Raw genomic sequence first — 16,273 nt, 5'->3', positions numbered from 1 at the left:
ATTACTTAGCCCTTTTTAGGGCTTGACTTTTTACCATTTCACGGTGATAACGAGATTTTTGATATTTTTTATTCAATCAAAGTCTTTTTGAGAGAAGATAACGTCAAAACCATGACATTCCATTGTCATGGAGCTGCTTCTTTTGAAATTCGACGGCTTCATTCCGGTTGTTCAGGTAGTCTTGCATGAAGCTTCTCTTCCATTTTCGTGTCAAAAACATTTGAGCTGTTCCAAATTGAAGTAAAAAGAGAGTAAAAATTATTTGCATCTTTATTTTTGCGGTGCCAAAACTTAGGAGAACCTTCTTTTATACTAAAGATAATCAGACTTTCAGAATAATAAGTCCATATTTTTCAGGGAAAAAATTCATGAGAACTGGGTTAGATTATTCGAAAACCATATGTTTTGCGCAATCACATCATTGTAATGTCTCCATTCTGAGTTCACTTTCGGATGCAGTACTTTTTCTTTTGTTTCATCGAGAGTTTAGTTATCAGATAAAAATCATCCTTGCATAATCCTTTCTTTACGATTGAAAATACTGAATTATTAAATAATAATTTATCATTCAGCTCTAGCCTTTGAACTTTTGGCAAAGCTTTTTAACTTGACTCATCAACGATATCAGTCATCTGCTCTCTCCCCCGCAGCGGTACCCATTTATAGTGTCAAAAAGAGTCAACTGCGCTGCCTCTTGCACAGTTGTCTCCCTCTTTGCTAAATCGAGCCCTCCCGTCCCTTGCCAGCGGTTTCAATAGACTCCAAGGTCCTATTCCAGCCACACAGATTTTCAAAATGGTAAGTTCGAGAAAAAACGAGATCCAAAGAGAAAAAGAACTCACAGAATCATTTATCGAGGAAATTTTTTTCTTGAGAATCAAAAATTTTTCACTAGGTCGACTTTACTGAGGATCAGCTCGAAGATATCAAGGACGGTTTCGAACTCTACGACCGAACTGGAGAGGGCAAGCTCTTTTACAACCAGGTTGGCGATCTCATCCGAGGTCTCGGCTTCAAGCCCACCAATGCCAATGTCGCTGAAGCTCTCGGCAACCCCAAGAAGGAAGAAATGAACACCAAGGTAAGCGAATCTCCCTCCGCTTCTTTTTTCATTCATTTCTAGACCTGCAACTTCGACGAATTCGTCAACCACGTCAAATTCTGCGCCGAGAAGCAGCAGGACGGTACCTTCGAGGATTTCGTCGAGGGTCTCCGAGTCTTCGACAAGGAAGGCAACGGCACCGTTATGGGCGCTGAAGTCCGACACATTCTCGCCACCCTTGGTGAGAAGCTCACCGTCGAGGAAGTCGAAATCATCTTCGAAGGTAAGTTTTTCCTTCGAAAATTGAAAAAAACTTGTCGATTTTCGAAAAAAACAAAAAACTTTTTTCTATAAAAATTTACTTACAAACAATTCAGGTGCTGAGGATGCCGACGGTCAGATCCACTACGAGAACTTCATCAAGGAGCTCATGAAGGAGAAGGAATAAATGCCTAGCTTCCTTTCAACCCCTTTAGCCTCTTTCGGGCTGATTCAACAGAGAACTGCGCTAGAGAAGCTCTAGTTGCACTCCCTGCTGAGTCGAACCCTCTTTTGTACTATCTATCTCTTTATCTATCTTACGCTGATAAATATTTATGATTCGTTTCGTAACACTTTTCTTACTGTAGTAGATATCTACCAACTCGAGCTCCCAACCAACTTTTTACAGGTACCGGTACCTCATTCTGTATGTACCAACTCTTTCACAAACACTACCCACCACTCAAACATACAATAAATACAAACACACACTTTTTACTTTTCAAAATAAAATCAAATTTCAGCTGACTTGGTTTTTTTTATTTTTTTCAAAATATGCAGAATTCGTTTAATTTTTTCCAGAAGAAAATTTCAGAAATCATATTTTGACGTAAAAATAAAATATAAGAATGCTTCTTTTCGAATAACATCTGAGTCGTTCTGACCCTTAGCAGTGTAAATGACGGTTGCACCGTATCTCCACATATTCTGAACAAAATTGAAGTCTTTGATAAGAGAACTGCTTACGCTGTCTGATTCAGGAATTGTCCCATTGAAATAAAGCTCGGCAAAAGTGTCGTTCCGGCGATGGATAAAGAAATTGTCGATGTTTTCCAAATATTCAGCTGGTGCGTCCTTGTTCTTATAAATGTCGAAGCTGTGTTCAAGAGAATCACCCTCACTCGCTAGAGGAGCAATTTCACCCACAAATTGCTCATGCGGCGACGTGAAATTCAGAAGTTCTTTAGTGAAATATGAAGCGCGACTAAACATGTTATTAATTCAAAACAATGATATGGTTCTTACTCTGGGCAATCTGGAAGATCAGTTGGGCACTCGTCAGTCAGCAAATCACACGAAAAATCGGCTTAAATTATACTCGGTTGAAAATTCTTGATCGAGAACCTTACAAGAATCAAATTGCCTATAATTAGATAGTCTATAATCAGGAAGGCATAAGCTGTTTTCTTCATCAAACATTATGAAAAGTTGATATGAACCATGAAGATTGACACATATTTCTCCGGGATCGCGGTCAAGGAATTCATAATCGCATTCGTTAATATCTTCACAAGTTCCGTTGACTTCGGTGTATCCATGGGGACACAGACATTTGGATCCATTTAGATTATCATCGACGCATTTGTATTGACACTCTAAAAATATAAGCCTAGTGCATGATTTGTTATGTTTACTGACCTCGTCCATCACTATCGCAAATCTTCGGCAGTGTTTCATCAATCCTGCACCAATGAAAATCGTAATTTTCTGATGTTTTCTCCATAAGGTAGCCAGGCAAACACGAACACTCGTAAAAAGGCCAAATGTCGGAATCAGTATTTGTGCAAACTTGATCGCATGGCGAACTCGCGCAGTCATCGTATTTCTGACAAGTTCGTGTTGTCTCATTGTACGAATTTGGGCGTAAATATTTCCACTTAAAGATTGTTTTGAAAAAAATTAAAGCGTAATGATTCATAATGAAGAATACCTCGTTATCATAGTTGCAGTCGCATTCGTAGCTTCCATCAGTGTCCACACATCTTGAGCTTCCTCCACAGTCATCTAAGCCATACTCGCATTCATCGATGTTTCTGCACTCTTTTTTCACAATCGTAGATCCTTGTTCACCAGAAATCCATCCATCATTCACGTGAACAGTAGGGAGAAAACCTTATACGAAATTTTGATTTTTATCACAAGCAATGATATAATTACAGTTCTTTTCCTCTTTTGTGGACATTTTTTGTCCCAAAATTTTCGAAAAATGTCCACAAACTTGGGCAACGTCTTCCGAAAAAATGTCCCATCGAAATCGCTTAAATTTTTTTTCGAGATTTGAGTACGCCGAATAGTTTTCTAGACTTTGCATGTATGCTCCTGAAAGACTGACAAAGGCCCCTGTGTCTCTAGTTCAACCTTCAATTTTGTCTTTTTTTCGTAAAAAATGAACAACGCGATCTTGATAAGCAAGAATAGATCTCAATACAAAAAAAAATTGTCTATTTTTTTTTCTTTCCGCGAAAAAATGTCAACAAACTTGGAACAGCATCTTTTATAAAGTTTACACGAGCAATCGTAAGAACCAATTGTATTTGTGCAGATTTGATGAAACGTACAATAGATTTTAAGACTGCTACATTCGTCATAATCCACACATGTGCTTTTTCCTTCATCATAGATGTAACCCAATGGGCAATCGCATTCAAATCCACCATCAAAATTACGACAGGTTGAATTCCCAGTGCAAGGATTTGATAGACACTCATCTATGTCCTCACATTCTCGGAAGGTATTAAATGAATCATCGCCAATTAGCCAACTTGTTTTTCTTCCTTAAAAAATCGTCACTTTCATGCAAGTTGTAAGGATTAAATACCTTTAGCACAAATAGGAAAATATTTGAAAAAATAATCGGTTGTAAAGAGGACTAAATCGGAATGATAATAACACATCAATTCGCCGTAGTAACTGACACAAATCGCATTTTCCAAAGGATCTTCTCCGTGATCGCACAGTCCTTGATCAATACAAACTTGCAGATCTTCACAAGTTCCCTCGAAAAGTTCGCCTTCTCTACATTCGATTCTACTGCTCCTACTGGTGTCCCTAGCTACTTTTGACCGATTGATCTGACTGGTATCTGTTGTCGTTTCTTGATTTTTCTCTGTTGTTGTCGTGGCCGTCGTCTCTGGAATGGATTTACTTTCGATTGTGGAAATCAACACTCTTTCGGAAACTTCAGGGAAATTTTGCGGATTTTCGGAAGGGCTTTTAGGCTTTATCCAACCAAATACCAAAGCGGTGCATGCAAAAAGGGTAATAAATAATAAAAGGATCACTCTCAACAAATATTTTTTTTCCATCGTCTAGTTTTTTGAGGAAGAAAGGGTGAAAACGCTCAGTTTATATGTTCTAAGATACGACTAAAGGGAAAGCTAAATGGCTGACGGTTCAACTGATAAGAAGAGAAAGACTGAGAGTCATTGCATGTTTTCGTATGCGAGCTCATTCTTCAATAATTTCTTGACTCACTTATCATTTATTGACATTCAGAAATCTTATAAAATTACTCATTGAAACATTTTTAGGACTCAGCTCAGAGTTAAAAAAAGAAGGGGCTAGAAAAAACTCTGACCAAAACATAAATGTCTTCACTTTTGATTCTTCCTCTTTTGGCTCCGGCTTGAAAAAAGTCTTCTCGAATGCTCAATTCTGCGGCAGACCCGCACCCCAAAATGAAAATATCACCTGCGCGGGACTCTGGGCAATCGCAAAACTTCTTCCTCCAAGATATTTATCCGGCTTCCTTATGAAATAAATCGCCATGATTCTTCTTTTTCTTTTTATCAACCTTTCTCTCGCCCTAAATCGTAAATATCCCGACAAGAAAGATGCCCGAGGTTCGACAATAGAGAGTTTTTACCAAGACCCGCGATATGGCCTGGCCGGAAATGGAAGCTGCAATGAGAAGTTTGACCTGCAATATTTTGACTCCAAGGGATTAATTATTTCGCGCAATTATGAGAATGGAGCTTATCCGAATAACTCAGACTGTGAGTGGGAAATAAGCATAGGAAACAGTCTCCTAGACATTTTTAAAAAAATTTTCTTATATTTTTCATTTCTTACCAAAAATGTTTGAGACCCCGAAAAGCCGCTGGAATGATCATCCAATTCCAAGTGATCGCCATCGACATCGAGCCAGGCCCACCCTCCTGCCCCTTCGACTACTTGGAACTCTTCGTCAAACCCCCAACTGGACCAAAAGCCGGCCAATGGGTACCATGGAAAGGTCCAGAAAAAGAACAGACGCGCTACTGCGGCACCTATTTTCCCAAAGGTCTTCAAGCAATTTCACAAAAGGGCTCTCACCTAAAGTTTCATTTCGTTTCCGATGATTCGGACAACCGGCGCGGCTTCATGATACGATTTGGAGCGTTTCAGCCGAAACAATTGTCGTTTATAAATCGAGAAGATCAAAAGGATGATTTCGCTTACATTATGAGGACTGAGAGGACCAAGAAATTATCGGCAAACTTTGATCTTGGAATGCCGACTTGGTTCGACCAAACCTGGCCAAGAGGAAAACAAGGAGCGCAACCGATTCAGCTTGGTCGGCCTGAAACGATGGGTTCTTTTGAATACGTCTCTGGAGACTCGTACGACCCTGGCATTCCGAGAAACGATTCCGAGGGACTGAGCAATGGCGGATTCCTCAGATTTCCAAGTAACAAATTGAAAACAGGAGTGATTGCTACGAAATACATGAAGATCAATACAGAGCAGCCAGAGCCATACTGCTTCGAGATGAAAATGGCGCGAAACAATCCTGAAAATCTGACGCGGGAGGACTTCGGCGAAGTGAAAATTTACACGGCCTTTACTCGATTCGACAGAAATTCGCGATCTTTCCAAGGCGGTCAGCTAAAAGAAGTCCTGAGCATTCCTGTCAATGAAACATTCGACGTCGACGGTATCTTCCGCCCCGTCCAAACTGAAGTCAACCACCGAGAAGGCGAATGGCTCCAAATTTTCGTCGTCGCAGAAAGAGGCACACAAGATCAGACAGATGTTCTCATTGATGAAGTTAATTTTTACAACTCACGGTGTCATCCGATGGATTTCTCGATGTGCGATGGGACAGAATTGGTAACGCCAAAGTGGGGGCGATTAACGACCGGGAGGTGGTTGTGCAAAAATGGGTATCTTGTCGGGTCTGATTGTAGGTTATTCTGCCGACCGGGATTTATGCCTGAACCTCATGAATGTTTTCAAAGATGATTCCCTTATTTTGGTGAGAAATCAAACTTGAAAACAGTGAAAAGAGAAACTACGAAAATAGATGTGAACGAGGAGGCTGGAAAGAACCTACTGATCCTCTTCAATGTATTCCTGAATACTGTATCTATCCTACAAAATTTCGAGCATCAGAGTCCAAGGCTGTGAATATCACAACTTCGGAAGGAGTTGAATCATTCGAGTGCACCCGGAGTTTCAGTCCAGCCGACGATCCTGATTTGGCGACACTCGGGAGAGGAGAAATTTGTGATCTTCAGGTACTATGAAAATAAAATGACATAATCTTCATCTCCAGTGCTTGCCTGGTTATCGAAGCAAATTGCCAAATCAATCGTCGGAAATCTTTTGCTCAGGAGTTGCTCCGCGCGATGGAAGTCCTCTTTTTTGGCTGGCAGGAGTGAAACGAACGAATGAGACGATTCATTACAGACAATCTGTCCCAAAAGTTGAAGATCTTTACGTCAATGACGTTGTCAGGTAAGAATTTTTTCCTGCCCGAAAAGTATGAAATTTTAAGACCGGACATGGTTGGCTGTGAAAAAGTAACAGTAGAATTGATAGAAGACAAGAAAGAATTTGAGATCGAGCTGGAAAAGACCATCGATAAAATGTAAGTTTTCCAAAGTGAAACATGATTTCAATCGATTTTTCAGCGTCCAAGAGACGGAAGAAGCAAAAGAAGTCAAAGAAGAAGTTCTCAAAGCTTTCGTCTCCGAAGACTCTCGATTTACTACTCGAACAACGACAACTACAACGACAACGACCACAACTACCGTTTCTGTTTACCAAGGGCCAAAGTTCAATGTTGCAGCTGCAGACGCTGGAAGTTCTGTTTCATCGACATCAACTTCATCTGATGGATTGACAAGGACGGATACGACAAAGTCAACCACGACTGAGGCAAATCCTTTCGCGCAATGGGAAAAAGAAGGTGAATTCTCGCGGTAAATATCTCTTCGTGACCCATTCTTTAGTAACCGAGGCTGATATCGATGGCTTACTAGTGACACCAAATCCAAGCGAAGAATTCGAGACGACTCCGGAGCCAGAACCAGAGCCAGACATTGAAGATAGCGAAGAAGAGAAAAAGAAGAAGAAAGATAAAAAGAAGGATTCCCCCTCTTCTGCAGCTCGAATTTTCATTTCTTTGATTGCCATCTTAATATTTTTTGTATAGAAACATTCCAATAAAGCGCTAGAATAGATCGAATCTGAAATTTATCCCTGGCCATCGTATTTCGAAAATTTGCCAAGTCCGCCAAATGTAAATCGGGAATTTCCTCTCGGATTTGAGCAAACATGGTTATCACAACTAGCGCGCCCGGTCGCCCAGAACTCTCAAGAGTCCAAAATTTATGAAAACTTTTTCGGGCAGGAGCAATTGAAAAGAAAAGAGAAGGATAGTCGTTTTCCCGACCGCTTTCCGAAAGAAATAATGACATTTCTACAGAGTAAACCCTTCGAAGATATAATTTACAACAAAGAAGGATGCAAGGCGTTTCATAACTTATCCGGTGAGTTTCACAAAAAAAAAACTGAAAAAAATTTCTTCAATTCGGTCTCATTTGCAAATATCAAGAAGCGTTATAAAATTTTTCGGTGTTCCTAGATAGCAAGTAGTTAGTTAAATATGTCAAAATCAGCGTTATTTTGCTGTCGATGCTGTCAAGCTCTCAATCTTTAGCAAACTAAGTCTGGCAGGATCGACCTTGATTTATCAATTTTCGCGAAAATGCTGTGTCAACATGATAGTCAAGATGCTTTTCCTGGCAATGACAGTACCCCTCCCAAAAATTATCGACCGGAAATAAGATCTGTGGGTCAATAAAGGGCGTATTTTCCAAAGATTTCAAAAGACAACTTCAGATCCATCTAAGCACTGTGCATTTTCATTGGATGAGACAAATGGCTGTGGAGCGGTCGGTTGCTTCATCGAGTACACTCAAAAAGCACTGTGTCATGAAAGCTGGACGAATCCGGAAACCTTCGATGGGTCGTTTATTTTCTTCAATGTTATGTATACAATCTGGTGCCTCTATCTCTGCTTCTGCCTTGGTCTCGCTGCAGATGCATTCTTTGTTCCGACACTGACGAAGATTGCCACTCAGCTTCGTCTATCAGACAGCGTTGCCGGCGTCACTTTGGTTGCCTTCGGTGGTGGAGCTGCTGATATCTTCGCATCAATCGTCGCTTTTACCAATCCAGATCCTGAAGTAGCAAAGCTGGCGATTGGATCCCTCCTCGGAGCCGGCATGTTTGTGATCATGATCGTTGCCGGTGCCTGCATGATTGCCGTTGACTTTACCCCCGCTGCAAGGAAACAGGCTTGATTCTTCAGTCTTATCTCTTCAATCTGGGGAAATAAAGACACCAAGTCATTCTTTATTTCCCTGAGCAAATACTAAAGCCCGACTAAGACCTCTTTTACGAGACATGATATTTTACCTCTGGTCGCTTTACTGGCTGCTTCACTGTCTTTGGGCTCAGAAGATTACACTCTTTGGTAATTTTTCTCTAAAATCATGTTTATCAAATCTCAGATTCCATCGGATTTCTGGTTTTCTACGCGTTTTACGTAACCATGGTTGCTTTGGGAAGCAGATACGGCAGTAAAATCGGCCTCGTTATGAAGCCGGAAAAGATGTACCCACCGGTAGAGCCAGCCAGGTACGCTTTTTCATCGATTTCTTCCTCTATTCTTCCCTAGAAATACCGTCATGAGTACTCGTGCTCGAGCAATCTCCAGCCTGAGCACAACAAACAAACGAAACACCGTCCAATCTACAGCCGAAGTTGGCCTGAATCCAGTTTCCGGTCAGCGTGCCCGTGCATTTTCAAATCTCAGCACCGTAGAAAACAAACTCGAAGTCCAGGCAAAGGAAGAACACTTCGTCAAAGACCTAAAATGGTACTTGAAACAAGCTTGCATACCATGGGATCCAGTTGAGTTCGAAGAATTTGGACTCGGAGGAAAGATCTTCTCTATTTGCTTCTGTAAGTCGTCACTGAAAAGAAAAAGCGTGACAACATTTAGCTCCACTGTATCTTCTGTGCAAATGGTCGATTCCAATCGTTGCTCCAAACGAGAAAGATAGCTGGAACAAGCCTTTGATGCTCATTCAAGCAGTCATGTTTCCCTGGTCTTTCTACTTGCTTCTGAAGCAATACGCTGAAGATGATTTTGGCCCACTCAACCGAGCGGTTATTCCTGCTATTATAAGTGTTGTCCTATTTGCCTGTAAGTTGATTAGTAGAAATGCCAATTTCAAATTTCATTTCAGTCGTTTTCCTCACGACAATGAAGCTGCCCCTAAACAAGCCGCCAAAATGGTACTTCCTCTCGACAATCATGGGCTTTCTCGGATGCATCGTGTGGATTTACGTTATCGCTACAGGAAGAGTTAGCCGAAATCACAAATCTATTGACAATATTGACATCGGAAGGGCTATTTCGACAACTTATTGACCAAAGAGCTTGTCGGCGTTCTGACATGCTTGGGGTACTTTTGGAACATCAATAACGTCGTGATGGGCTTGTCACTGCTGTCATGGGCAAACTCGATCGGTGATTTTGTGGCGGATTATTCGTTGGCCAAGGCTGGTCGAGCTAGAACTGCGGTAAGACAGATTATCAATATTACATGATGACGGTTGGTTTCAGATCGCTGCCTGCTTTGGGGCTCCACTTTTGAACCTCCTTGTCGGTGTTGGATTCGGTTGCACCGTCACCATTGCTACTTCTTCTTCAAAAGAATTCATCCCTCTTGACGTAATATGAAAAATTCAGGAGACGAAAATGATGTTTTTAGTTTGGGCCAACCGAAGTTTCCCTCGTCGCCGGTGGAACTGCCATTCTTCTCGCTCTTCTGCTGATTTTACCGGTACTTTCTTCCCTAACGCCACCTATAATAGGGATATTTAGATGACAAATTATCGAACAAACAAAATGCTAGGTATCTTCAATATGTGTGTTTATGCTGTGTTCATCTCCCTCTGTCTTTACTACGGGTTCCAGCTCTAGAAAAAAATTCTGCCAAAAAAGAAGAGCTCAAAAAAGCTCGAGACTTCTGCAATTTTCACCTTCATTCCCTGATTATCTAAATAAATCTTCTTTTCGAAACATGTTTTTATTTAAAAAAGACACAGGAAATACATTAATAAATAATATTTGTTCTTTGAACTCATCATAAGCAAATAGTTTACACCTTGTTTCTCGATCTATCGATCAAAGTGGAGAGTCTCCCCGGGAGACACCTTCTCCGAGAGGGCAAATCTTGAGATAAACAGAAATACGCGTAGAAAAGAGAAGCTTCAGTTTTCAAAGAGTTGCATGTGATGTGCTTGTTCATGGTAGAATCGGTGATTGAGGGCGAGCTGTTGGAGCTGCTCGGGAGAGATTTCGCATTGGTTTGACATTGATTTGATGAGCGCACCGAGGAGGCCTTGACTGACCTGTTGATGCTAGAATTTGCGTTAGATAAGGTAAATCAAGGGGATACAGAAGTAGGGGTTGAGATTTGGCATCTTTTTACCTTGTATTCGATGCTGAGTTCTCGCAGAGTCGTGAACATAAGAAGAACCTAGAATAAGCAATTAGAATCAATCACACTCTGGATAATTGTTACCTCTGTAAGAAGCGTCTTGTTGAAGCTTCTGTATCGCTCAATGTAAGATCGAAGAGTCGAAATATATTTTTCGTGAATTTTGGACAATTCTGCGAGGTTTTCTTCGTCGACCAGGGACGATCCTCGATCTGGCTTGAAGAAAATGGAACCGGCAATTAGGCCGATGATGGAGATATCGAAATTAGTATCTGAAAGAAAAAAGTTACAGTAAGAAGCGCTAAAAACGATGACTTACCGATGATTTGCTGGAATTTTTCCATGAAGTGAAAGAGTCGTCGAACAATGCCGAGATTGACGGTGAATTTGTTGAGCAAATCGTCGGCAGTGAAAATGAGCTCGTCCGTGAATCGAATCGCTTTTGAAACTGGGTCGTAAGAATTTGCGATGTGGAGGAATATCTGAAAATTATTTTGAAATCTTTAATCGAACGTTGACAGCTAAAGGAACTCAAAGATACAGTATAATCTCGGGCACTTGGGCATTATCAGCCGGCTAAGAGTTTGCTGCAATTCGAAACGAAACGTCCAAGAGTCAATTCAGGAGAGATTGGCTGCCAGACTGACCTGTTTCCAGTTGCTGATAAGCGCCACTGGCATTGAGACATATTTTGATTGGAAGTTAATTCGATTGGTATCATTTAATTGTAAGTGGAAAAATGGCTCAACGACAGGGGACTTATAAGGGTCCCGGCAACCATTTAAGATCTTTCTGGCCCTGACTCAGGTTTTCAAGACAGCATGCCGAGCCTAGCCGCTGTCAGTAAAGTGGTCAGGCTTTCCAAACCCTGGTAAGAAGTTTCTTCCTCATCCCAAACAGTTAGATATCCGCTATCGTTGCTGCTTCATTTTTTATCAAAATTTTAAAGTATGGCCACATTATTTATTATGATATGCTTCCGAAACGGGCGTCTGCGCGCCACTGCTGTTGGGCAGACGACTCGTAGAATGTTGTCTGCTAGCTTTGTGATCACGAGCTTTATTAAGGGTAATGGTATACATCGGCGCGGCGCCGCTCGATCTATCCGCGCTCCGCAAGAACCTATTTCTCACGAGGCCGTAAAATCTGAACGGATCGAGATTTTTTCGAGATTTAAACAGATTTGGAATCCTCAAAGTCTCTTCTATAAACTGATCGAAAATTAAAACAATTTTCAAGAGGAACAATGTGAAAAGTGCCAGTTTGCTTCAAATGACATTTTCTCCATAATTTCTCATCCAAATTTTTGAAAATTAGACTGTCTTGTAGAGAATCGTCAGCTCTACAATTCCTGTGTTTCAGATTTTTGTTTTAAGCTTTCATTAATTTTACATCGCAATTTGTAAAGAGCGCAGCGGGAGCGCGCCGCGAGAAATAGGAAGCGGAGAGGCGCGGGCGAGAATAACTCTCTTTTCAAAAGAGCGCACATAATTTTTGAAAGCCCAAATGAAAAATCTGAAACACAGGAATTGTAGAGCTGACGATTCTCTACAAGACAGTCTAATTTTCAAAAATTTGGATGAGAAATTATGGAGAAAATGTCATTTGAAGCAAACTGGCACTTTTCACATTGTTCCTCTTTGAAAATTGTTTTAATTTTCGATCAGTTTATAGAAGAGACTTTGAGGATTCCAAATCTGTTTAAATCTCGAAAATCTCGATCCGTTCAGATTTTACGGCCTCGTGAGAAATAGGTTCTTGCGGAGCGCGGATCGAGCGAGCGGCGCCGCGCCGATGTATACCATTACCCTTAAAGTGGTACTTCAAAGTTGATCTTATCACCTTCGAAACATAAATTGTTCTGATGCGCAGACGTCCTGCGGTTTTAAATAAAAAGTTTCTAACTTGCACTTTCGCGGTTTTATGATCTGGCTGACAGGATGAAGGGGTCTTACCAGTTCGTTTATTGCGCTTTCGCTGATGATGTCAAGTAGATCTTCGGAGAAACGATCGACCAAGGGGAGCTCGGCAATGAAGATCTTCTTGATATGTAGTTGAAGAGACGAGATGGCACCTTGAATAATTTCTTGTTAATTGATAGAAACTATTATGATGAGAAGGGCAACCCTTTCTAGGTTCTGAAAAGCGGTGTCCTTATGAAAATTAGAATACTTACGGTAAAAGAGATTTTGAGAAGAAGAAGAGGCGTCCAGAAAATCGACAGGAGTACAAAGGCTGATTCTCCAAGGCATCATCGTCGCCTGAATTAGATCCTCGTCGTCCTAAAAATAAAAATTAATATCGCTAATGGGTCCGAAAATAAATTGTACCTTTGGAAGCTTGTTCACAATCACGCTTGGCCGGCTCGCCGTAACATTTTCATATGGGCTGGAAACGGCGTCGTTTTTGCGCTTTCGGACAAAGGCTGGATTCATGCCCGCCTGAAAATAGATTGTTTGGAATACGGTCAACCAAAGTTTAGGACGTCCAAATTTGTAACTCAAAGTCTTTAATCTAGCGTTTCTCTAAAATCATTGCAAGTTGGGCTTCACAGCCTGAGTCAGGGTCCTGATTCTATTGCGGCTTTCTTTAAAACGAAGCCGCAAAGCTTAATATTGGCGTTCCTTATTATTTGTTTCTTCCCCAGTAACCTTGAGTTTGTCCTACTTTTAAGAACGGTTGTGCAACTCGATATATTTCGCTAATCTGTTTAATAGCTGCTGAAAAAATAAGACTCCAGACATGTCGAAATAAGAGAAAGAAGACCTAAACGTATAAAGGCGGATTAGCCCCTCTTATCCATTTTAAACAAGTACTTTTTTGCAACTGAACTCCCGCCCGGCAATCAGACGGACAAGTCGAAGAACGACTGTTGTTACGCCTTGGTGTTTGGTGATCTCGATTTACCTTCAAGCAGCGCATGATTCTGCATTTTTGGCAGCGTTGTCTCGCCATGGCAGTTTGTAGATCGCAGTTGTTGACGCCCGTGCGACAGGTGTACTTGATGCCGTTAATGATCGTTCGTCGGAAGAATCCTGAACCAGACATTTTTTAATACTGCAAGTGTCAAAAAAGGATTTGATGGAAATCCGTGACATTCTAGGAGGAGATGGTTGTTAACCTTTTCCAAGAAAAAAACGAATAGAAAGGAACCATTTCGAAACATCTAGGTAGGAGATTATATAATGAAAACTATGGAAATAGGTCTCGGCGACCTGTGTAGGAAACCTAAGGCAGTGTCTGGAAGACCTCTGATAAAGGAAGCGGCCTCGAAAGTTTTGGAAAATTGATTGGAATGATAAGCCCTAACTTATGTTTTCTACACAGGTTTCAGAGCCCAAGTGAAGCAGCTATTGATTATTTATAAATTTCGGGTAGCAAGTATCAGAAGAAAAACACCGTATTTGAGGTAAAAACTTGAAGTTCAAGCAATGAAAGAATATTTGATTATCCAAATAATTTAATACGAGCAGACTAGCCGCCAAATCAAGTTAAAGCGACGGTCGAGTTTTAATGATCAACATTTCATACAAAAACGAACCTTTGCAACCCTCGCACGATAGTACATTGTAGTGATAGCCATTCGCTGTTTGGCCACAAATCTCGCACTCTTCGTCGCCGAGAAGCTTTGGAGCAGGCCCTTTGCGGTGAATTTTGCGCTTTAGTCGCTCGTGGTTGTACAGGTCTTGCAGGTCTTGCTGAAATTTAAATGATGATAAGATATAAATTTAGTCAACTGAAGTCATTTTTGATCAACTTTGACAAAATTTCGCGAAAAGACTAAAGCAACGATGGTCTATCCTATCACTCCGGCAAAAGGAATAAGCGCCTCTGGCTAAACGAAACCTCTTTTTGAACAAGAGTACCATGCGCCACATGCACTAGAATAACTGTCTCCCACTAATTTACCTTTGAAGCATTTGGCATGGAAGGAATCATCTTTTTGATAAAATCGTCCATTTTCGTTGATTTTCAGGAAACGAAAAATTCTCTTTTTGCTCGTAAATACGAAAACGGCTGTTTCTGGTTGAGTTTCGGGTTGTTTGAGAAACCTGAAAGTTGAAAAAAGCTTGACTTTCTTTGGCTGACTTTAGTTGAAAAAAGTGGCGCTAAGGGACAAACTGCGAATTTGAACCCAAGAATATGACGGTTTGAAATTGTGGTGGTGCTACCGCCCTGCCACAGGATCAGGGCTCCACCACCAGGTCAGACTGTTCGCCAGTTAACAATGACTCACCAAAGTTTCTAGTGCCGACACCAAGCGCTTGCGAGGTAGAAAACAGGCGAATTCGCGGAAAATTTTAATCAAAATGAAATGAAAAAAAGAACAATTGATAAAAAATGAAAGTTAACATAGGAACTTGTTGTTAAATATACTTCAGTAATCTAATTTTAGAGCAGAAAACAATAGGATCGTCTAAATCATCCTTTATCAATTAAATTTTCTAAACGACAGAAATAAACTCCCGGTCTTCCTTTTTTGTCTCAAGATATCATCTTTTATGATTATAAATAAATTATTAATAACATTTTGCTTACCGGTATTTTCGTAAAAGCAAAGAGTCGTTTTCTTCTGTGAAAAAGTTAAACTTCAGCTGTATCTAAGGCGTTAAAAAGAAGAAGAAACCGTATCTGTTTTTCGAATTTTCCTCGTAAAAATGCCCAAAATATGTTTCTCAGAGGCTCAAGCGTTGTTCCGGGACGACCGAGAGTTTGCGCGACGTTTAAAGAAGCGTGTTTGCCGAGCAAGATCATTTTTGAACGCGCAAATTTGCCAGCTCTACAAATGGCCGGAAGATAAAGAATCAGCCAAAAAGAAGAACGAGAGGGCGTCATTTTATTTCAACGGCCTTGACGGCATATTCTTTCGAGTTCAACTGGAACGCATTCATTACTTTTCAAAATCAAAAGAAAGAAAGAAAGAATCTTGGAGGCGGAATATTCTGACGTCGACAGTCTGACGACTCTAGTCTAGTAACAATAGACAGCGAAAGAAAATTTGATCCTAGGCTCAGCAAAAGAGGTAGAAAAACTGAGTCAGGATTTTCTAGTTACAGCGAATAGATGGAAACGGTAATGACTCGAAGCTGTTTCGCAATTTGGTTTTCGAAAACGCGTGACACGGCTTTTGAATAAGGTTCTCACTCAGGTTTACACAAATGACTTCTACTCAAGACTCACAAAAAATGGCAAAGCAAATGAATTACGCTAAAGCGATGATGCAAATGCAGCATAGCCTTTGCAACAAGCTTCGAAAAAGAAGCACTTGCTTCTTCCTTGGAAGGAAAAGAGCTCGTCTTCTCAAAAGAATAATGTGCTTGAATGGCGAATAATATACCCCTAAACGTGGAGTACACCTGAGAATTGATGTCAGTTCAAATCCCACCCCACAAATCTTGACGACAAA

General features: G+C 40.8%; 4 protein-coding genes across 4 annotated transcripts; 2 read left to right on the top strand and 2 right to left on the bottom strand.

Moving 5' to 3' along the window:
* The first annotated feature begins 664 nt into the window (after positions 1-664).
* Positions 665-1,831, top strand: LOC145697361 (myosin light chain 3, skeletal muscle isoform-like). Its single transcript, XM_081774552.1, has 4 exons — positions 665-798; positions 896-1,081; positions 1,124-1,325; positions 1,420-1,831. The coding sequence occupies exons 1-4, from the start codon at positions 796-798 to the stop codon at positions 1,488-1,490; spliced, it is 462 nt and encodes a 153-aa protein (XP_081630678.1). The 5' UTR covers positions 665-795; the 3' UTR covers positions 1,491-1,831.
* A 494-nt stretch (positions 1,832-2,325) lies between these two features.
* On the bottom strand, positions 2,326-4,600 carry LOC145696316 (thrombomodulin-like). The gene is made up of 7 exons (XM_081773330.1): positions 4,597-4,600; positions 3,903-4,214; positions 3,643-3,858; positions 3,015-3,196; positions 2,723-2,960; positions 2,434-2,679; positions 2,326-2,390 (listed from the first exon to the last, which is right to left on the bottom strand). Exons 1-7 carry the CDS (start codon positions 4,598-4,600, stop codon positions 2,326-2,328), a joined length of 1,263 nt encoding a protein of 420 aa, XP_081629456.1.
* A 3,095-nt stretch (positions 4,601-7,695) lies between these two features.
* LOC145696314 (mitochondrial sodium/calcium exchanger protein-like) lies at positions 7,696-10,458 on the top strand. Its single transcript, XM_081773328.1, has 12 exons — positions 7,696-7,839; positions 8,192-8,649; positions 8,693-8,699; positions 8,757-8,828; positions 8,866-8,992; positions 9,033-9,319; positions 9,360-9,563; positions 9,607-9,720; positions 9,798-9,943; positions 9,987-10,094; positions 10,135-10,206; positions 10,248-10,458. Exons 1-12 carry the CDS (start codon positions 7,761-7,763, stop codon positions 10,344-10,346), a joined length of 1,773 nt encoding a protein of 590 aa, XP_081629454.1. The 5' UTR covers positions 7,696-7,760; the 3' UTR covers positions 10,347-10,458.
* LOC145700118 (oxysterols receptor LXR-alpha-like) lies at positions 10,444-14,913 on the bottom strand. The gene is made up of 10 exons (XM_081777375.1): positions 14,776-14,913; positions 14,408-14,564; positions 13,774-13,901; positions 13,197-13,307; positions 13,043-13,148; positions 12,822-12,940; positions 11,186-11,348; positions 10,951-11,138; positions 10,858-10,905; positions 10,444-10,786 (listed from the first exon to the last, which is right to left on the bottom strand). The coding sequence occupies exons 1-10, from the start codon at positions 14,824-14,826 to the stop codon at positions 10,637-10,639; spliced, it is 1,221 nt and encodes a 406-aa protein (XP_081633501.1). The 5' UTR covers positions 14,827-14,913; the 3' UTR covers positions 10,444-10,636.
* Positions 14,914-16,273: the final 1,360 nt, after the last annotated feature.

The sequence above is a fragment of the Oikopleura dioica genome, chromosome 2 (genome assembly GCF_907165135.1).
Source record: "Oikopleura dioica chromosome 2, OKI2018_I68_1.0, whole genome shotgun sequence".
Lineage (NCBI taxonomy): Eukaryota > Metazoa > Chordata > Appendicularia > Copelata > Oikopleuridae > Oikopleura > Oikopleura dioica.
The sequence above is the reverse complement of the archived record's forward strand: the minus strand, read 5'-3'. Positions and strand labels throughout refer to the sequence as shown.

Coding starts and splice junctions, on each gene's coding strand:
- LOC145697361 (XM_081774552.1), top strand. Junction 1,082..1,123: donor AGGAAGAAATGAACACCAAG/GTAAGCGAATCT, acceptor ATTCATTTCTAG/ACCTGCAACTTCGACGAATT. Junction 1,326..1,419: donor AGTCGAAATCATCTTCGAAG/GTAAGTTTTTCC, acceptor CAAACAATTCAG/GTGCTGAGGATGCCGACGGT.
- LOC145696316 (XM_081773330.1), bottom strand. Junction 3,859..3,902: donor TTTTCCTATTTGTGCTAAAG/GTATTTAATCCT, acceptor CGATTTTTTAAG/GAAGAAAAACAAGTTGGCTA. Junction 2,391..2,433: donor TTATAGGCAATTTGATTCTT/GTAAGGTTCTCG, acceptor GTATAATTTAAG/CCGATTTTTCGTGTGATTTG.
- LOC145696314 (XM_081773328.1), top strand. CDS start 7,761: ATGACATTTCTACAGAGTAAACCCTTCGAAGATATAATTTACAACAAA. Junction 8,829..8,865: donor TCAGAAGATTACACTCTTTG/GTAATTTTTCTC, acceptor ATCAAATCTCAG/ATTCCATCGGATTTCTGGTT. Junction 9,944..9,986: donor CTGGTCGAGCTAGAACTGCG/GTAAGACAGATT, acceptor GGTTGGTTTCAG/ATCGCTGCCTGCTTTGGGGC.
- LOC145700118 (XM_081777375.1), bottom strand. CDS start 14,826: ATGGACGATTTTATCAAAAAGATGATTCCTTCCATGCCAAATGCTTCA. Junction 14,565..14,775: donor CCATGCCAAATGCTTCAAAG/GTAAATTAGTGG, acceptor TTTAAATTTCAG/CAAGACCTGCAAGACCTGTA. Junction 10,787..10,857: donor AACTCAGCATCGAATACAAG/GTAAAAAGATGC, acceptor CGCAAATTCTAG/CATCAACAGGTCAGTCAAGG.